Source organism: Arachis hypogaea, chromosome 19, assembly GCF_003086295.3.
Source record: "Arachis hypogaea cultivar Tifrunner chromosome 19, arahy.Tifrunner.gnm2.J5K5, whole genome shotgun sequence".
In the NCBI taxonomy this organism is placed as follows: domain Eukaryota; kingdom Viridiplantae; phylum Streptophyta; class Magnoliopsida; order Fabales; family Fabaceae; genus Arachis; species Arachis hypogaea.
In genome coordinates, this window is record NC_092054.1 from 330,114 (window position 1) to 351,853 (window position 21,740).

The window sequence follows — 21,740 nt, forward strand, 5'->3', positions numbered from 1 at the left end:
TGTAGGAAACTATGGTCATAACTCATAACTCATAACGCTTTCAGCAATTACGACTTGTATTACAAGTAAAATACCACCAAGACCTTAGAGTGGTGATACTCCAACACAGGTGAGAAATTATAAACATTAAAACTCGATATAAGAAGTTACATATGATATTCGAAGTGACCATTTGTAATTGGATTCACAATACTCTTAGAATGTCAATTCCCTACTGATGACCAAGTACGTAATGGAATAGAATATTTAGCTTTTCTAGTAACTGTCAAATAATCTTCCGGCCAGATGCAGAGACATCAGAAAGAGTTTACAGAAAATTACACAGAATAGAATTCAGCTTACAAAATGAAAACTTCATTTCACTTTTACATAAAGCTATTGACTTCATTGACGACCCTGTTGAATATTGTGGAGCACATCGGATCAAAACGGTTTCTGATAATCTTGTGGTGGTGGCTGCTCCCACGGCCGCAAAAATCCTATACAAAAATGCAAATTAGTTTAGGTACCAAGGAGGTAGGAACAGCAGGAGAGGATTCTGCAGAATAAACCTTTATATCTTGTTTTATAAAATCTACAAGTTACGCATCACATAAAAGTTGCAGTAAATCATTTACTTTAACCTTGGTTATTGGCTCTGGGTTTTGTAGGTCGCAATCCGGATACAAATGTTCATGCACACGCCTATCACTCTATCCAGCTATATTTCAATGCACCCACACCCCTATCCCACTTCACTCACAAAGATCATGCTGCAGAGATACTTATCTGATCTTACTTAAATCTTACAAAATCTAAGAATTTCCCATTACAATTGGTAAAACTACACATTTGCTCTGATCAGAAACCTGTCAGAGAGTGAATCAGCAGCAAGATGCCTAATAAAGGACAAAGAAGAGACAGGCAGCTAGAGAATAATAACACACTCCGTAGCATAGCCAGATAGGTAATGCCAGGATTGGCCAAAATCTAGTGCTAAATTGAATATTTCCCATTAGCTTGTCTTATTCTTCATCCTAAGCTTTTATATCAACTCAGGAAAGTAATGTCTCAGTAAGACCATTTGCCCCAAACAGCTCAAATCTAACCAAATTTAAAAAAGAAAAAAGCAATAATAAATCTAAATTACCAATTCAATTGTTAGGGTATAGATTTTTAAGTGTCACACACAAATATTGGGTAACACGGCTGACATCTGTGGCAGAAAAGTTGAGTGACTTGGTTGGTTCAGAGGTGGAAATCTGAATGGCAGGGTTAATCAAAGGAACCACACTTGGGTTGATGTGGTTCCAAGCAAACATGGTAGCAATGCATGGCTAAAGAGAAAGAGGAGGAGGGAGGGGGGGGGGGGGGGGGGAGACCACTGAACATGCGAAGAAGACATGTTTAATCTCCCCTTCTCCCACACCCTTCAAAAAAGAAATCTCCCAAGTCCTAGCAAAATATAGAGAGAAAAGGATCTAGGAGAACCCATATGCAGAAGGTTTTAACAGTGTGCATCACAGTGTTATTAACAATAGGGAAAAGGCTATGTGCATTCCATGTTTCTTGAACGTAGCATATACAATGAATTGATATTTGATAGACAGTTATGATCTTGGCCATGTCAAAAGTAAAGGAAAGTAGTAGAGCATTAACTAGCTATTCACCCATAATTGCATCATTGGAATTCAACTTACACAAATTACAGGAATTTTTAACACAAAAGAAAATGACCTATTAGCTATTACTAAAAAAAAGTGGCATACCTAGTGGTAGTGGTATCTCTCCCAGTGACATATATATGGAATCATCCTCAGCAAGTGTTCCCTGAAATGAAAATTAAATAAAACATGATGTAATCATCAAGTCTACAAAAAGTTATATTAAATAAAGCATGTATTTAAGTCCATAATAATCTGAGACTACCATTGGCACCGTTCCGTTATGAAGGCCCATTTCATTGTGAACAGAATTTATGTCAGTCGATACTGAAGAACAGTTTGGAAAATCCGCCCCAAGCAATTCTGATAGCATTAGCCCGTAACCATCCTGAACATCATGTATATCAGCAGTACTTGGAGCATGATTAGAGAAACCCTCAAGGCCTGAAAACATAGCCTCTGACCTGTGTATTTGAATGACAACAGATTAGTAAAAGAGCTGCAAGGTAAATAAAGAATCTTTAAAACCATATGATCCATCCGATGTTCACCAAGAAGAAATGATGATAACTAGATCAATTAGGTCCTTATTGAAAGTGCTATAACTTGGATATAGAATAGAAACATCCAACAAGGTAGACATTAATCTTGAAAAAGAAATATTTTGGGGAGGGGGTGCAAAAACATACTTTCTCTCCATATTGTCGATTGGCTTTTCTTCTTGAGTGGAATCACATTCTAGATCAATTACTTCAATCTCTTTGCCAGTTGTTGATTGAGTACTGAATTTGCCAGGTATACTAGTGCGACTCACAGTCAGATCTATATCAACTGGTACAGCTTTCTTAGTTTCAGAAACAGGGGGGTAAATAAGAATTGGATGATTAGCTTGATTTTCATGGACTTCAGACGCTTCCATGAGATTAAGATCACAAGTTCTAAACGAACTTGGCAACGATTGTTTCTCCTCTGAACAATGAAGAATCGATCTATCACCAACTTCTGTGAACTGTGAAGTACTCATCAGGCTTCCCTGATCAGAGGTCATAGTCACTTTGTCAAGATGTGAAAGATCATCTTCCTCAGGGATCTCTTTCATTCCAATTGCGTTGATGTTTTCAAAGTAACCCTCAGTCCTTGGGGGAAGTGATGGCAACCACTCTTTCACTCTTTTGCTTTCCTCTTTCAAATCATCAACTTCAGCAACACGTTTTTCACCTCTTTCCTCAGACATTGAACCGCAACTTCCATGGTCCAATAGAGTTGCACTAGGTTCACGGTTATTATCATGCATATAACCTAAATCTTGTCCAGAATCAGTTCCAATAGATTGATCTACCTCAGCATTACATGCAGTATCTAATTCTTTCAAATCCTCATCAACATCATCATGATCAGGTTCTACATTGGACATGTTTGATTCAAGATGTTCCGAGGCATTAGCCACGTCAGATAGTAAATCACCTGAGGAGGAGACTTTGACAGACACATTTTCAGCCAATACTTGAGGTCCTTGAAGATCCCCTGCATCATGAGTGTCTTCATCTCCAACATTCTGTTGCGGATTACCCTTCAAATTCTTGTGTCCACGCAAAGAGCGAGGCTTGGTAGGCACCTTAATAGATTTGAATAGTGAGAGCAAATCAGTAATAGGTTCATTACTCTCCTGATCACTGGACTGAACAGATAAATTCTTTGAGCCGCCGGATTTCTCGGTATCCTCATTGTCAACAGTGCCATCCTTGACATCCATAACTCCGGCACTTGCATTCTCCATTGCAACCTCCACATCCACATCGCTTTTATCTTTTCCATCAGCAGAAGAAGTTTGTTTCAAGTCCATGGATTCCCCAGAAAGCATATCATTGTCTCCTTCAGCATGCAAAGTATCTCCAGTCTCGGTGCTTGGCACGGTGTCATTGGAATCCGATTTCGGTTTATCAACATCAGCAGCAACACCAATTTGCTGGGGGCGGTGCTGTTGCTGATGCAGGTCCTCATCTTTGTGTCTACTAAAACTGTCATCAGCATCATCATTATCCTTACGTTCAGGGGTATACCTAGACCTATCAGACCATGACCCATTCCTCCTAAATTCTCTACCGCCCCAATCCAAACCATTTCCCCTGAAACTTCCTCTCCTCCTGCTACCTTTCTGCCCAAAATCATCAAACCCCATCTTCCTCCTCCCAGATGGAATATCAGTTGCCACCGTATTCCCTAGCCGCGCAAGAGCAGACGTCCGGCCACCTCCCTCGACCGGAAATTCGCCGCCCCCAGCACCGCCACCGTGCTTCTTGAAACTGTTATTTTGTTGCCACTTGAAGGAGAGCGCATTGGGGGGCAGCAGGCCCTGAGAGACCAAATACTCCGCAGCAAGACGACCAGCTTCGACGAAGATGTCTCCGCCGGCGAGGAGGGCAACTCTGCGGGAGGAGGAGGAGGTGGAGGGAGGCGGAGGGGGTGCGGGAGGAGGAGGGTGAGAGAAGGGTTTTGGGTTGGGATGGGGTCTTGAGAAGGAGGAATCCCGGTTGAGATGGCGGTAATCGGAGGTGGCATAGAAGCCTCGGGGGCTGCGCTGGCGAGGGTGCATCTCTGTTGGTGGATCGGTGAGTCAACTCAGTTCAGCTCAGCTCTCAGCTCTCAGCTCTCAGCTCAGCTGAATTTGTTGATGAAAACAAAACATGCAATATATAATAATAATATGTTGGTGCGACATAAGTGGAGACAGCAGATGATTGTAATGAAAAGGTAGAAGAAGGAGAAAGGGATCAGCCTAATCTAATAATTCTTATGGTAATTAGTAATTAGGTTTAGGGGAAGGAAGATGCAGAGAGAGAGAGAGAGAGAGACTCATGAATCTTGCCAATTTACGATGTGATTTCAGTTAGCGACATCGAATCTAATCGAATCGATGAGCTGAGTTGAGTCCAGAATGAAGAAGGAAGAAGAAGAAGCAAACATCTAACTGAAACAGGCAACAGCTTTGTGTTGTTGCACTTTTGCTTCCTTCCACTGCACCTCCACTACCCACATCATGCCATTTTTTTCTTTCCTTTTTTCCTTTTTTTGGCCTAAATTTTCCCTCTCTTGTTTAATTGTTAGGATTAACTATTAACTTGTTATTAACACTTTAATCATTTTCTACTCGCCTTTAAAAAATTAGCTAAGCACCATTTTGATCGTTACACTTTTGGGGGGTTTTTTTTTGGAGGGTGGGGGAAGATAATGTATAAAAATAAAAAACAAGTTAACTAAAATTATTTTAAAGAATATATGTAAATAAAAAATTAGTTATTAATTAATTATTATATAAATATATATTATTTTTGTATTTATATTTTTTTTATCAAAGACAGAGAGATTCAAATTCATGACCTTTAATTAAATATGGGAAGATTATACCATTTAAGATATAGCTTGTTGATTGTGTGTTTATATTTTAATATTTATTTTATATTATTAATTAATTTTTTATATACATTGCGGATTAATATGATTGTAATTTTTATTCATCCTAGATGATATTTAATTTGGTCTCTAAAATTTGAAGTCAGATTCAATTTGATCCTTAAAATTTCAATACACTCAAATTAGATTTCACACTTTGTAATTGTAACTTACATTAATCCTTAAGCTAATTTTCGTTAATAATATATTAATTTGAAATATTAACTTGCTGTGATTTGAATTCTTCGCTTAAATTTCATGTGATCTATACCTATTAGAACTTTTAGAAACTTGACTACTACTCCTAGAGTCCCGAATTTTCTAAATTGAATTTGTTATTGTCGTTTTTGTGGGGATGTTGGAGAGCTAATCAAACTTATACAATGTCTAATAAATTTTAATGAAGAGTCTAAATCTTAACAAGTTAATGTGAAAAAGTGACACGCCATTCACAGGAATTAGTTCAAAGACTAACACAAATTATTATTATAAATTTTGGATTCTAAATTAAATCAATTATAATTTTAAAAGTCAATTTAAATCGGATTTCAAATTTTAAGGCCAAATTGAGTATTAACTCTTTTGTATATGAGAGATTAAATATTAAATATTGATATAACAAAATAAATTATATGTATATAGTTAATTTGTCACATAAGTATTTAATTAAAAAATCAATAACAATGATTAAAACCAAATATTTAAAATACAAAATAAGTTGAATTATACTCTATCAAAATAAAAAATGATTGGGCTAATAATTTTTAGTATTTTTAGTTATTATTTGATTAGTATAAATATTAATCTATTTTTAATAAATAAATTTTATTAATTTATATGTACAAATTTTAAAAAATATAAATATAAACTATATTAATTTATATGTATATATTCTATTAAATATAGATAAAAATTATATATTTTTTGTATGTAAATTTTTTATAAATATGAGTGTAAAATTATTACTGATTAAATATTTATTAAAAATAATAATATATATTGATTATATAATATTATTCAAAAAAAATATTTTAATACATAAATTAATTAGCCGATTGTATACAATTTTTTAGACTCAGCATTAAATTGAACTCAATAAATATTTTTAAGGAAAAGTATATGGATATAAAGGAAAAGGGTCCAAAACTTGAATTTGCAATATTTTTAAGGGATGAGTGGAAAACAATCAAAAGTTCAAAACATATTGAATTATTGATATAGACAGGAAAGTGGAAAACATATTTTTTAAGGGGTTTTCTGTAAATTTTGACAAATAGAAATGGGTGCTTGTAATTTCGTTTGACCAAAACACGTTTTGGGTGTTCATATTTGTGAAAAGAGAAAAACGCAGGGTGGAGGAGGTGGTGGGAAGTAAAGAAGAAGCAATAAGAAGTGCCACTTTGATTTCATTTGATTCGATTGGAGCCTAAGTCACTTTGCATTTAGGAATTAGGAGCAACCTTCTTAACACTATTCTCTCTCTTACGTTTCACCTTCCTCGCTCGCTTTCGCCATTTGATTCATGAGATAGCGACGCCACAAGGCCCATTGGAATCATCATCATCCATTGAGCCCCCTTGATTGTATCTTCAAAAAATTACAAAAATTTTGAGAATTGGGATTTCAAATTCGGGATTGATTGAAGCGGTGTGTTTTCAATTTGGATGTTGGGTTTTGGGATTCAAGCCGATTTTCATTGATGGGTTTTTGAAGGAATCTGGGTAAGTTTTCGATGTCTGAGAGCGATCAGAACCGCCTTCTGGGGCTTCCACAAGATGCGGAGCGCGATGTGGAAGCTCAAGTATCGGAACGCTCAGTCGTCGTTAATGGAGGTGGTGGCAGCGGTGGCAGAGGAGGGTTCAGGGATATTCTTAGGCTGTCGGGTCACCGACACAGTTTCAAGCGTCTTGAGAAAGATGTAGATAGAGATAGAGATAGAGATGGAGATAGAAGGGATCACCACAATCTTCATAATCACCACTCTCATTTGGATCTTCATGGTGATGAAGATGTCCTTACCGACAGTGCACCTCCAGAATGGGCTTTGCTTCTCATTGGTTGCCTCCTTGGCCTCGCCACCGGCCTCTTCGTTGCTGCTTTCAATAAAGGAGTATGCACCCCCCCCCCTCTCTCTTTCTCTCTCTGTTTTGCTCTCTAATAAGTAATATTTCGAGCTGCTTGCTTTGATGGATTATTCGGACTTGTTCTTATGGCTGGTCGCATTTTTTTTTTTAAATAAGTAGGTTCACATAATTGATCTAGATTCTAAGATCAACAAGGTTTTGTCATGTTTAGGATGCGAGAATCTTGATCTCAATGGCTAGAAACTACGATGTTTAGGATAGATAGTTAGAAAGATTAACACTTCTGAGATCCAGATCATGTTTAAACTTGTTAAATATAATATTATGAATTTAATCTGATGGTATGTAATCATGTTGTCTGCCGTATGCTATGCTTTTACTGGTCGGGTGCAGTGCTGTCAAAATATTTCAGTATTTCTCTAATATCAGTAATTAGAAGTGCTGTTTCAATGGTTACAAGGTGGGCTGGTTTAGGAATTAGATAAACCGGGGTCTGTTTTATGGTTATCTTGTATGGCATTGAAGATGAAGTTATAAGAGTCATGAATTTTTATACCAAAGAGAATGGCATCTTGTTGGGTGTGTATCCTTTCAGTGCCGCAGCTTGTTGATATATAGCTACTCTTGGCTGTTTCCTCTTGCATGCTTGTCAGTCTGCCTCTGCATCGGCTAAGGTTCATGCGATGTATCCACCAACCCACTATCATTGACATAAAAAGAAATATGATATGCTAGAGCTTTGCCATTTTCTACTCTGAACAAATTATTAACAGTAGAGGTGACCAAAATCACAAGTGCTCTTTTTTTTATTATTATTGTTTCAATCTAGTCAACAGCTATGGCTTATTAAGTCTTCCTATTGCTGTATTCATTTTATATCTTCTGTGTTACTACTGTGAGACTCTGAAATTATTTAAGGTATTATCTCTTGGGAATTTGGGCATTAATAAATTTGCTGTCATGGTTGTCAGGCCATCTTTGATGCCTGTTTTTGTAATGTTGTAGTATTGTCATACTGACCTTCTGAAATCATTTAGTTTTGTGGTATCTAGCCATCTATATTCTATTTCTAGACTGGGTTCTTTACCGGCCAATTGTGGAATTCAAATGATCTGATATGTGCTGCTATGTGCTCATTTAGGTGCATCTAATACACGAATGGGCCTGGGCGGGTACTCCGAATGAGGGTGCTGCTTGGCTTCGTTTGCAGAGACTGGCTGATACATGGCATCGGATTCTTTTGATACCTGTCTTTGGAGGAGTCATTGTTGGCATGATGCATGGTTTACTGGAAATACTGGAACAAATAAATCAGTCCACTTCCTCCCAAAGGCAAGGTTTTGATTTGCTCTCTGGAGTATTTCCCACAATAAAGGCTCTCCAAGCTGCAGTCACTTTAGGTACTGGCTGTTCTTTGGGTCCTGAAGGTCCTAGTGTTGATATTGGAAAGTCATGTGCCAACGGATTCTCATTAATGATGGAAAATAACAGAGAAAGAAGAATAGCACTTATTGCAGCTGGTGCGGCAGCTGGAATTTCTTCAGGTAGCCTGGCAATCTTGTTAAAATCACTTTGTGAATCTCATTTAATGCCTATACATTTCATATTCTGCTCGTTTGAGCCTTGTTGAACTTTTTAATCACAATTTAACAACCAAAAAAATTGTTTAAAGGACAAAATTCTTATTGGTGTTCACGTTATTCATGATTGGGAAGATAAACATAAGGACAATAAATTCTCAAGAATTTGAATTGAGAATGGAATCCCTGGACAATTTTCTTTTATCCATATCTGGGCACCTAACTTTACTGGATAATTTGATCAATCAACCCTGTGTTTTGTTTCTAATTATGTTTGGTTTAAGAGTAAGGACTGATTGGCAGCATCTACATTTTTCTTTTGATTTCTATATATTGGTTATTTTAGCTTTCAATTTTTCTTTCTTCAGGATTTAATGCTGCAGTTGCTGGTTGTTTCTTCGCCATTGAAACAGTGCTGAGGCCTCTTCGTGCAGAAAACTCTCCCCCATTTACAACTGCCATGATTATATTGGCTTCTGTTATCTCCTCCACTGTATCAAACGTTTTACTAGGAACCCACTCAGCTTTTACAGTGCCTGCATATGATTTGAAATCTGCTGCTGGTACTCTCCTTTACCTTGCTGTTTTTGTTATATACAGTTTATGTTTGTGACCATATTTCTTTGTGCATCTATCATATTTGTTTTGATATGATGGAAAACGTCTCATACATATATATATACGGACAACAAAGTTTATTAGAATTAGAATAGAAGATAGTACACAACAGGGGATAACCATCCTTGCATAGATAAAAAAGAAAACGTCTCTCTTATTCTTTATCCCACCAAAGAGGTAACCACAAGAAGTTATCCTGCAAAACTGTGTCATCCCCCCCACCCATTAACACCAAACAACAGCATTGCATGCACACTGCCAAAAATCATTGCCTTTCTTGAATGAAGTCATAATTATGAAGTACATGTCTGATACTTCTTCATGATGTTGCTTGCAGAACTACCTTTATACCTGATATTGGGAATGCTGTGTGGTGTTGTAAGTGTGGCCATGACTCGTTTGGTTGATTGGTTCACTGAATTGTTTGAGTTGATCCAGGAAAAGTTTGGCCTTCCTTTTGTGGTCTGTCCTGCTTTAGGCGGTTTAGGAGCTGGGATCATTGCTCTTAAATATCCTGGAATATTGTATTGGGGTTTCACAAATGTGGAAGAAATTCTCCATACTGGAACTAGTGCTTCAGCTCCTGGAATATGGCTCCTGACGCAATTGGCAGCTGCTAAGGTTATTGCAACAACTCTTTGCAAGGGCTCTGGGCTAGTAGGTGGTCTCTATGCGCCAAGTTTAATGATTGGTTCTGCAGTTGGTGCCGTATTTGGAGGCGTTGCAGCAGAAGTTATCAATTCAGCAATCCCTGGAAATGCTGCTGTGGCCCAACCCCAGGCATATGCTCTTGTAAGTTGACTTTACTGTGCAGTATCTATATTGTATAAATGTCACTGTTGACATCAAGCTTTGTTGATGTAAGCTCATATAATCACAAGTTATTTTTAATTTCTATCACAGGTTGGAATGGCTGCTACGTTAGCATCTGTCTGTTCTGTCCCGTTGACTTCAGTTCTACTGCTGTTTGAACTGACCAAAGATTATAGAATACTGCTTCCTCTCATGGTAATTCTTCAATAAAATTCTTACCCAAAATTACATGATAGTGGTAATAAATTGCTCACTTAGTTACATGTGCAGTTTTCTGCTGTTCTCCTATTCTTATGTTTAACAAAATGAAAAATTTGCAAACTGCATTCTTTTACCTCGACTGAACAAGAGAAGATGTTTGGTATATTCTTACATGCTCATTTTCTCATTGGTTGTTTCCCTGTATCTTATGTTAAAGCAAGGCAGAAGAAAATTGTTTCTCTATGGCATAATATTTTATTGATTTTAGGGAGTACTCTGTCCTATTGTAATTCTTATTGATTACAGTTGTCGTACTGTGTTACTGTAAACTTTGTACCTAGGGGGCTGTTGGATTAGCAATATGGGTTCCCTCTGTGACAAACCGGAAGAAGGAAATTGACAACAAATCTGATACAAGAAACTCGCCTAAAGGATATTCTCCAGTTTCACCTGCTGATGAAAATGAAGGTAACTGGAGACAGGCAAATGCTGCTGATGGTTTAGAACTCTCTGTTGTTGGTGATGCTGCTGATCATGAAGCAATTGACGAGGAACTTCATCTCGAAAATCTTAAGGTTGATAAAAGCTATTAATCAATAAAAATAATCCTTCTCTTGTTAACTCTCCAGCAGAATGCTGACATGTGATCCTTTTTTTTTGTCCATCAACTTTATGCCTTCATTAATGTCATTATTGCTCTTTTCAGGTTTCTCAGGCCATGTCTGACAGCTATCTGAAGGTTTCATCATCTGCAACCCTGAAAGATGCAATCCAATGCATTCATGATGGCCACCAGAACTGTGTGCTGGTGGTCGATCAAGAAGGTTTTCTGGAAGGAATACTGACATATGGTGACATCAGAAGGTGTCTTCCCGAGAAGTCTAGTGACACTTCTATGAGGGATTCAGGATTTGTGGATGTATGTAGAAAGTGCTTCTGCTCTTTATATATTTAAAAATCATTCTGCAAATTATTCTGGGATTAGTATTTTTTCCCCCCTGTTCTTTCCTTTTACAATACATGATAATAGAAAATGTGAGGGTTCCAATTTCAGAATAAAATCATAACACAAATGGTTTCTATGTTTTGGTTCGGTAGGGATACAATTGCTAAGATGATATATTAAAGCTTTGATGAATGGGTTTTAAATGCAGTGATGAACAAATACATTAGTGAAATTCATGCCTGGATCTTCCTGTTATACTACTGTGATAAAAATGTCAATTGATTTATTCTTGAAAAATCCCAGTTATACTGTCTACAATACCTGTTGGTTAGTCTTGTCTCAAATAATATTTCAAATTAAATATTTGACAGGCAAATACATGCTTAGTTTCCTCTGTTTGTACTCGGGGTATGACCTATCGTGGACGAGAGCGTGGACTTCTAACCTGTTATCCCAATACCAGTTTGGCTGTGGCCAAGGAGTTAATGGAAGCCAAGGGCATTAAGCAATTACCAGTGGTTAAACGCGGTGGAGATCGCAATAGAGAGAGAAAGCGGAGAATTGTTGGTCTTCTTCATTATGATGCACTATGGCATTGTCTCAGGTTAACTTATTATCTAATACTTGTTTATACTTTAATTTCTGTTTCCCTACCTAACACTAAAGCTGGGTTTCTCATTTCAGCACATAAAATACTCGCAGATAATTTTTGTTATGCAAACTATGTATGTTAGTCAGAGTTAAAATGTTGAACTGCTGCAGCATATTTTTGTAGATGTCAAGACTTGAGTTTAGGTTTATAGCTCTTTCTTCATTGCCATGTGTGTTTGTGAATGTTTTATCAGACATATTTAGTTGCCGAATATATACATATTCTTTCTTTAAATTTTTTTCTTGCTAAAGAGGAGATCTAGATGATCATAAGCGAATTTTTCTTTCTGTGGTTTGAACATAATTGTTATGCCATTTGATATATGTTGTTAATATAAGACTTAGCCACTGCTGCAATTGGATAATGTTTAGATACCTTTTTCATGTGATACTGAACGAATTTATAAGAATTATTTTAGCCGAAGTTATTCATGGTGCATTTGATATTTTGCAGGAAAGAGATTAACCATCGGAAGGAAGTGAATCGAAATAGGAGAGAAAACCATTTGGCTGTGGAAACTGCAAACGGGCATTAGCTTGGTTACCCTCACCAAAGAAACAGTGAGGAGGTAGCATGGATCTCCTTGATTACCCTTTTGAAAGCCAAGTTATGAGTGAAGACTGATTATATAAGTTGATGTATATTTTAGTTCCTCAATCCAATGGTGACAAGTTAAGCTGAGATTCTTTTGCATAATTTAGCAAAGTGCATCTTGTAAAGTAACTATAAGAAAGAAGCAAATGAATATCGAATACAATGGGGTTTGAAAAGCATATTCTTGTGTCGGTTAATAATCAATCTGTTACTCACCTAACCATTTAACATGTATGATTATAAGGCTTCTTTCAAGTTTCAACTACTAAAAGTCAAGTCAACAAATATGAACAATATACATAGTTGAGGAGTTTGTGTGTGAGAGAGAGAGAAAGAAAGAAAGAAAGAAAGAGAGAGAAAGATGGAAGAAAGAATAGTGTTGTATGCAGCTCCGAGCATAGGCCACATAGTTTCAATGGTTGAAGTGGCCAAACGCCTCTCCCTCCGTCGCCACAACATCACCATCCTCCTTACCACCGGCTTCCTCGACCATCCTTCCACCGACGCCTACATCCACCGCATCTCCACCGACCACCCTTCCATCTCCTTCCACCGCTTCCCCCACTCTGACCCTCCTCCCCCCGGCACCCTCAGCCTCACCGCAAGGGCTTTCCACTTCATTCGCAACAACGTCCCCAACGTCACCTCCGCACTCACCCTTATCTCCAAGACCTCCACCATCAAAGCCTTCGTCATCGACATCTTCTGCACCTCCGCCATGGACGCAGCCTCCTCCATGGGAATCCCCGTCTACTACTTCTTCACCTCCGGCGCCGCCGTGATTGCGCTCTACATCTACTTCCCGTTGATCCACGAGCAGACGGAGAAGTCGCTGAAGGATCTGAAGGTGGAGCTGAGGGTGCCGGGGATGACGGCGGGGGTGAGGGCGTGGGAGATGCCGGAGCCGTTGCTGGATAGGGAGGACCCCTGTTATGAGGAGATGGTGTATTTCTGCAGGCAGCTTCCAAGATCGAGTGGGATCATGGTCAACACTTTCAGAGAGCTGGAAGTCAACGCCGTTAAGGCCATTGAAGAAGGTCTTTGCTTTCCCAACCAGAAAGAAAGGACTCCGGTTTATTACATTGGCCCCTTGATCGCCGATCCGAGTGATCAACAGCATCAACCTGGTGGAGAAAGCAAAGATTGCTTGTCATGGTTGGAGAAACAACCAAGTAAAAGTGTGGTGTACCTGTGTTTCGGAAGCAGAGGATCGTTCTCAGTGGAGCAGCTGAGAGAGATAGCTCAAGCCTTGGAGCGGAGCGCCCAAAGGTTCTTGTGGGTCGTCAAGAGCCCCCCACTGCATCCAGGAACCAACCAGTTACTTGCTGATCAAGACAACTTTGACCCCATTTCAGTGCTGCCAACTGGCTTCACCCACAGGACCCAAGACAGGGGCATGGTAGTGGCCTCGTGGGCCCCCAGGTTGAGATCCTCAGTCGTCAATCCGTGGGGGCCTTCGTCACTCACTGCGGCTGGAACTCTGTTCTCGAAGCTGTGGTTGCTGGGGTGCCCATGATTGCTTGGCCGCTCTATGCGGAGCAGCACATCAACAGGAACCTCATGGTGGAGGACATGAAGGTGGCTCTTGCGGTGGATCAGACTCAAGAACACGGTGGGCTCGTCAGTGCCCAAGAGGTGGAGAGGGTGGTGAGGATGGTCATGGAGTCTGATGGGAAAGGGAAGGATTTAAGGGACAGCATTTCCAAGATGAAGGACATGGCTTTAGCTGCACTTTCAGAAACGGGTTCATCCTCTGCATCACTTGCCAACTTGGTTCAATCATGGACGCAGTAGTGATATTATTATTATTATTATTATTATTATTATTATTATTATTATTATGCATGTGATTTATCATGGATTGTTTTTGAAATATTTCATGGATTGTTTTTGAATATTATGTTTTGTCAAATGATTTTGAATAATTGTTCAATCCTTCTATTACCAGAGTTTCTTTTGTTAATTTTTTTGGGTACATATGACTGGTATTCTTGAATTAGAGCAGAATAAACTACATATACCTTTTGACATATCATGAAGAATGTCAACACATTACACAAGAGACTGAATAAGAATAACTGATGAAAAAGTTCACCTATGTAAATGTATGCCTGCGCATTACATACGCATATATATGTATGTATGTATATATATTTGTGAATGTAAAACATTGGGGTTTCCTTTAAAGAAAGAATAAAGGAATGAAATTTCACATGTGAGGTCCAAGGGGCATGCGACTCATGAGATCTTGATATGAGCCACTGGGCAGGTTATGACGCTCAGGAATAGGCTCCACATTTGGTTCACCCTTGGGCAACATGAACCCCATCTCATTAGGAGGACGTTGTTGTTGCGTTGCCAAGAATGGATGAACCGGCATCACAGGAAGCTTTGCTTGCCCGGGGCCGAATCCAGGCATCGCCAAGTTCGGCAGAAGAGGTTGATTCATTCCAAAGGAGAAGCCATGTGGAGGTCCTAGCTGCTGCCTCCCCGATAGGTTGAATGCACCGAGGGCAGGAGGCCTCTCAAGCCTTCCAATGCCACCGGGAACTTGAGTTGGTTCAGGTCTGTGAACATGGGGTTGCAGAACGCCAGGTGCTGCTTGCCCGGGAACACTGCCAGAAGCATTAGCATTGACATGACTGCTAGAGCGTGCGGCAGGAACATCATGGTTGTGCTTGCCCTCGTATGTAGTGATTACAGATTTAAGGTCATGTGATGCTCTCTCAACGTGTTTCCTCACAGTGCAGCCTGCATTTGTGCACTTGTAGTAACTCCTGCAGCAATACAGAAACAGGCCAATCCCCATTTCAGCTTTGCAAGTTGCAACATAAAGTGCATGAAGATGAAGGGGAATAAGAGATCAACAAAATAGTTAAGAGGAGAATGGCTACCTCGGGTTGGGATTTCCTTTGACAACCTTCTGCCCATATTTCCTCCACCGATAACCATCGTCAAGGATGTCTACTTCGCTGGTAGTTTGTACAACAACTCTAGGTTCGCGAATAGCTCTAGTAGCTCCACTCAACTCTGTTGCATATGATTCCAGTTTCCTGAGAATTAAATAGTTGATTTCATTTAGGCAAATAATAGTTTCTGAAATTATTTTTATTTAAAAGAAAAAAACAAAAGCAGCAATGCCAAGTACCTTCTTTTAGATTCTGATTCATCTCCTTCCCCATCATAACCTAATGATACACTACCATGAGTACCTCGATCATCATCATCATCTTCATTAGAAAAAGTAGAAGATGCATCCACCGCATCTCCCGAGTCAAACTGAGTACCATTTTGAGCCTGTGAATTGGTGGACTGGTTACAATACTCGGGGGCAACAGATGTTGATGATGTCACTTCAAGGTTGTCATTCTTCCAATTAGCAGCTCCAGCTACATTCCCCTTCTGTAAATTAGCCCAGCCCAGCTCTCCGTCGCTGCCACTTTGTCGTTCAACATGCTCCGGATTGTCCATTTGCATGTCACTTGGAGGATTGGCCGAAGCTATTCCTGAGCGGCGATTCGGAGGAGGTTTAGGATGGTTGTGTGCTCCCTTATAGATGATCTCTGTTATGTGGCCTTCATGAGATCGTTCTACTTTCTTTTTCACAGGACAATTTGGATGTGTACACTTGTAGTAACTTCGTGGGTACTCGCTACCCTTAACTTGCTTCTGGCCATATTTTCTCCAATTATATCCATCTTCAGATGGTGCACCACCAAAACCAGCAGCCACTGAGTCACCATTCCCTCTTGGCTCTCCCTCTTCATCTGCTTGCTCTTCAAGTTGTGGCGAATGCTCAACGCTAACACCGACAGTATCCTGTTGAGGAGATGACTCAATAAAGTCTGGCTGAAGATGGAGGCCATTTTTATTCTGAGTTTGAGATTTTACTACATCAGCACTTCGCGATTGAAAAAAATGTTCCGACTGAACAGGGGCCTCAACACCAGGAAGAGATTGTTGAGCTATTGTAGTAGGATTCATCTGCAAACAGGAGATAGAATAAATAACCCAAATGGATACAAATCACAACTATCAACTCTCTAAATATCCCATATTATGTGCATATGAAGATAATTAAACCAGATGTATTAACTGTTTTACTCCATATGACTTGTCAAATTTTTGTACATATGGCATGCCATATTGGATTAAAATTTAAATCCTAACCTCCAGTGGCAAAGAAATGCTTCTAGGATGTACTTACTTTTCTGGCAGCGCCTTGATAAAAAGAGGAGCCGAAATCTGTCGTAGGCTTAAATGCAAAGGATGATGCATAAATATCATCAAAGCTGTTATCTTTGCATCTTTCAGGAGCATTGGATGATATGTTGCCGTTTGAGATGAATGGAAACTTTCCAGTTGTTGGAGATGGCTGTGCCTGCAATTATACAGACTCATTACAAGGCATATAACAAAGTGTTATAGCTTCCAAGTTAAATGTGAAAAGCACTACAACATAAACTTGTCTCACCAGTGAATTTGTAAGGAAGACCGGAGAATCTAAAAGGGTGGTAGGACTGAGACCAGGTGGTATGGTCAAGTATGGAGAAGGAACATCAGAATTGAGTGAAAGGTCAGTAGATCTAATGGTGTCAGTGTTCAACCTGGGTGCATTGAACCCTGCTCTAGCTGCCATCCTCTCAACAAGACCACCCCGTGACACCAACTTCTGATCACCATCTTGTGCTCCATCACCACCTGGAGGAGGGTCTGACATTGATCTTGCTACATTATCCTCCCCTAACATTACAGAGAAAAAGGTTCTGGGACTTGGGCTAGGACCACTCCAATCCCCGGGGACCCCAACATTTTCATCAATCCCAGCCATTCACACCTCCCTTTTGGAACACCTAAATTGCATCACCAAAATTTCTCAATACATTCTATAATGCCAACAAAAAAACAAGAATATGTAGGTATAACTATAAACAGAGGTAAATAATTATTTAATCTGCTGCCAAAAACAGAGAATCACACCAAAGCGAGAAAATGAACCAGATGACAATGTCCACGCTTTCAACCATTAAAGAGCCACCTTGGAAATGGGACACAAAAGAGCTAAAAACAGAACATGAAAATCTGACCCAATTCACGAAATGCAATGAACAACATTGTTTCGAATCGCCAAAATCAACAAAACCATGAGGTGAAAAAAAAAAAAAAAGAAGGAAAGAGAATGTTGAGAGTTTTTACCTAAAAAGTGATGATTTGTTGAGAGCAAACAACAAAACAGAATCATAAAAGGAGAAGGAGAAGGAGAAGCAGCCAGCAGCACCAGAACAACAACGATTGAAGCAGAGAATCGGATCCGACAACCCCGAACCCGACCCAGAAGGTGTTTGGGTTCGGTGTGTTAGAAGAAGTAAAATTGATCTAGCAATATTACAAGACAATAACAACAACAACAACGTTGTTTTGTGTTGTGTTCTTACCACGCAGTTGTTGTTGATGTTGTTGTTATCATCTATCAGCTGTTCTCTTCTGTCTGTAAAACATGTCTCTCCTCTCTTTTGTGTTTTTCTTTTTCTTTGCAATGAAATGATTGTGCTATTGAATGATGAATAAAGCAGCCTGACTGGAGAATAGTTCCAAAAAGAGAACCATATTTTATTTTTTCTTCTTTAAATTTACTAAATTAAAAAAAATGTAATTACAGCTTTTTTTAAATAAGCTATTAGTTTATTAATATCATTATTAAAGCAAAAGTAAAGAAGGACTTTGTGGGGAAGGTGGATGAGAAAAGAGAGATAATTGTGAAATGGTGGTGGACCTCTAAAATCAATGGAATCTTTGACACATACCTCACCTCCTATCTTTAAATCTTTTTCCAAACACAACCTTATTTTCATTTTCTTTCTCTCTTTTTATTTTTTATTTTTTTGGCATGTTTTAAATAATAGCATCACTAAGTTTTTAATTCGTCTTTTTTAGGATATTATGCTGCAATAATAGGATCGACTATTATTTTTTTTACCATGTAAATCAAGAAAGACTATTTAAACTGTTTGTTTTTACTCCAAATTTAGGGAGGTTGGTACCATTTTTGTCACTTTCAGTAGAACAAACCCAGCTGGCCTTGTAGTCATTAGTTGTGTGAAATGAGAAAACGTGTGGTTGCTTTGCATTTGAGGATCTCATCATTTTTATTTGGTTAATTAATTACACTTCTTGTAGTAGTCCTCTTAATTTTACATGCCATTGGCACAAGTAATGTCACCCTTCTTTTTTATCATTATGCAAGATTAAAAGAAAAAAATAATAGTGTAATTAACATCACCCAACTATTCATTCATTTTGCTCATGTGAAAGTGACATAAAGCATATCAATATTCACGTTGATTTCAATGTGATGTATGCGAAGATACAGAACTTTCAGTATATTTCAAGAGAAGACAAAATGTTGAACAAATATGAATGATTCAAAATTTGGTACAAGTGAAAAACAAAGTCAAAAATGTAATTGAACTTTTGAGTGTGAGATGCATGCTAAGTTAATTGAGGTGAAAGGAGAGAAAATGCATGGCTGCCAAACACTTGGAAGTTGGAACCATGAAATGCAATTGCAACTTTGTAACCAACTACCATACATACATACAGCTCGATCGCACATTATAGTTAGGGGTGGCAATATGTACCCTATCGCGGGTATCCAACCCGACCCACTCGATCGAGTAGGGTTGCCAACCTGATCCGCAGCGGGTAAGGTAGGGTGCGGGTAGGGTTCTCGTGCAGGTCGGGTAGGGTGCGGGTTGAGTCTCAACTCTACTCGACCAATCCGCACTTTATATATATTTATGTTATATACTTATATAAAAATATGTTTTAAGTAGATGTTGAATCAAAGACCTCTCACTAAATGCAAAAGATCCTTAATCACTAAAAGAAAATCATTAATTGATAATTTAATATTTTTTTTACATAAAAATCAGTTCTATTTTAAATTATCATCAAGTTATATAATAATGTTGTATATTTTTTGTAACCCGCGGGTAGGATCGGGTACCCGCAGGTTAAGAGCAGGTAGGGTTATCCTACTCATTGCCACCCCTAATTATAGTTAGTTTTACACCCTGTGGTTCTCCTCTCTTCTTAAATCACACACTTACCATTTTTAGGTTTGCATCATAACTGAAATTAAGACAAAATATATCTGCTTCAACTTGATTCTAACGCATGTTTAGTCTTTGATGCGGTAATGTTTGTTAGCGACAATTTTGGTTTATACTTTATAGCATGTATGTCTTGTACTTCAAGGAAGCAAAAAAAAAAAAAAAATTATATAAATCTAGTGTGTTCCAGCGACTATTAGTTTGTTTAAATCGAATAACATAGACTAAAGTTTATTGCACTTAGGGGAATTATCTTTACTTGTAAGATCCTAAACATTTTGCTTTTGAAAAATCCCAAAGGAAAATTAAGTAAAGCCGTGTAGCCATTAAGTTAAGGACACATGATAGGCCATGCTCAATTATTCTTTCTACACTTGCGATTTGATATTATTTATATTTTGAAATATCTATTTAAGAAAATCGAATATATAATATGTAACCATTAAATAGATTGATAATATTTGCATTTTAAACGTTATGTTGGTGTAGGTGAACATGACGAGGACGTCGTGATAGAGACGAATTAACGAAGTAAAATTAATATACGGTGCTCTCGAAGAATAAACCATGAACAAGAAAAATCTAATTTCCAATTAATTAGCCTTAGAAAATGATAAGGAGGAGAAAATTAAATGTACATGCGTATCTATTCATGAGATGCGTCACGAAATTGCAGTCTATGGCCTAGATGTATAAACGATAATTAAAAAAAGGACAAACACATGAACCCTTTTCAGAGAATTAAGCGGAGTTTGTTAACTCTCACTAATATTTTATTAGTATTGATTAGCAAAGCTTCGATCCCATTTTTTGTCTTTCTTGGATTATTAGTTTATTATTACCACTTGTATACAGGAGATATCTGTATCCAATTTTCTTTTTTTTAATTTTTCTTCTGAGTTAATACTCAATTTGGTCCCTGAACTTGCACGCGAGTCTTAATTTAATCTCTGAAGTTTTAATTACCTCTATTTAATCCCCAAATTTTATAAACGTGCCTCATATTAATTCCTGAGACGATTTTTACTTAAAAAATATTAATGGAGTGTTGAAATAGACAATCAAATGCCACACTGAAACATGTAAAATGATGTAGTTTTGGTTTTGGCATTTAAATAGCTCAAAACTGATGTTGTATCACTTGTTTTGTTAGGTAAAGTTTCAATAAACATCACTTATGATGTTGTTTTTTGGTTATTTGAATGTCAAAATCAAGACCACATCATTTTACATAGTCTAGTGTGGCATCCGCCTGTCCATGATAGCGTTTTATTAAAGTGTATACAGTGAAAATTGTTTCAAGGACTAACATGAATCATGTTCGCAAAGTTTGGGAATTAAATAAAGGCAATTAAAACTTTAGGGACTAAATTGAGGATCGTATGCAAATTCAGGAGGCAAATTGAGTATTATCTATTTTTTCTCTTTTGATCTTGTAAGATATGATTTTATACAAAGACTTAAATGGGAAAAAAAATTAGAGAAAGTCAGTAAATCAGTTGCTATAAAAAATTTCATCAATAATGACTTTATAGGTGAACAATAATATTAATAGAAAAGGGTACTATTCTATGGACATTCTATATATAATTGTGATATTTTATTGTAAAGGTAAAGTGAGGCTTGGTACTCTTGGAGGAACTGTATTCAGTATCTTGGTCAATGGTTAATAAGAAAAGAAAAAGTGAATTTAAAAAGAAGAAGAAGAAATCAAGGGTAGATATCCTTTTGAATAAAAAGTTCTTCCTTTGGAGGATATTATAGGAATCTCTGATAAAATTAGCATCAGTCCGAAACAAGCTTCTCTCCATAGTTCTATACACATGTAAGCTATCACTTTGTCACAATCCAATATTTTTGGAAACTAGCACCAGCTGCAAGGCAAGGCAAAGTTGCAGATTAAAGCTTGGGAACTTGGAACACATATATGTGATGTTCACGTTTTTATGATCCTTATTGCAGTGATGTTTTATCTCCACAAGAAAATTCTATTCTTAATATATATGACTTATTTTGTTGGTTTCTATAGCATAGGATTAGAGGCTCA

At 37.9% G+C, this 21,740-nt stretch overlaps 3 protein-coding genes and 1 pseudogene across 4 annotated transcripts; 2 read left to right on the plus strand and 2 right to left on the minus strand.

The window, feature by feature from the left end:
- Positions 1-117: 117 nt before the first annotated feature.
- On the minus strand, positions 118-4,874 carry LOC112752063 (uncharacterized protein At4g26450). Its single transcript, XM_025801443.3, has 4 exons — positions 2,333-4,874; positions 1,909-2,107; positions 1,749-1,809; positions 118-479 (listed from the first exon to the last, which is right to left on the minus strand). The coding sequence occupies exons 1-4, from the start codon at positions 4,234-4,236 to the stop codon at positions 424-426; spliced, it is 2,220 nt and encodes a 739-aa protein (XP_025657228.1). The 5' UTR covers positions 4,237-4,874; the 3' UTR covers positions 118-423.
- Positions 4,875-6,246: 1,372 nt separating this feature from the next.
- Positions 6,247-14,525, plus strand: LOC112752059 (chloride channel protein CLC-f). Its single transcript, XM_025801438.3, has 9 exons — positions 6,247-7,203; positions 8,319-8,721; positions 9,126-9,320; positions 9,713-10,167; positions 10,279-10,383; positions 10,731-10,964; positions 11,096-11,308; positions 11,707-11,939; positions 12,441-14,525. The coding sequence occupies exons 1-9, from the start codon at positions 6,826-6,828 to the stop codon at positions 12,520-12,522; spliced, it is 2,298 nt and encodes a 765-aa protein (XP_025657223.1). The 5' UTR covers positions 6,247-6,825; the 3' UTR covers positions 12,523-14,525.
- Positions 12,943-14,525, plus strand: LOC112752061 (UDP-glycosyltransferase 88F4-like; annotated as a pseudogene).
- A 52-nt stretch (positions 14,526-14,577) lies between these two features.
- Positions 14,578-18,364, minus strand: LOC112752060 (probable WRKY transcription factor 2). Of its 2 annotated transcripts, none has more exons than XM_025801439.3 (6): positions 17,778-18,364; positions 17,056-17,434; positions 16,789-16,962; positions 15,730-16,565; positions 15,476-15,634; positions 14,578-15,358 (listed from the first exon to the last, which is right to left on the minus strand). In XM_025801439.3, the coding sequence occupies exons 2-6, from the start codon at positions 17,410-17,412 to the stop codon at positions 14,791-14,793; spliced, it is 2,094 nt and encodes a 697-aa protein (XP_025657224.1). In that variant the 5' UTR covers positions 17,413-17,434; positions 17,778-18,364; the 3' UTR covers positions 14,578-14,790. The 2 variants fall into 2 exon arrangements, with proteins under 2 accessions (XP_025657224.1, XP_025657226.1); XM_025801441.3 differs by having other exon boundaries at positions 18,017-18,178.
- Positions 18,365-21,740: the final 3,376 nt, after the last annotated feature.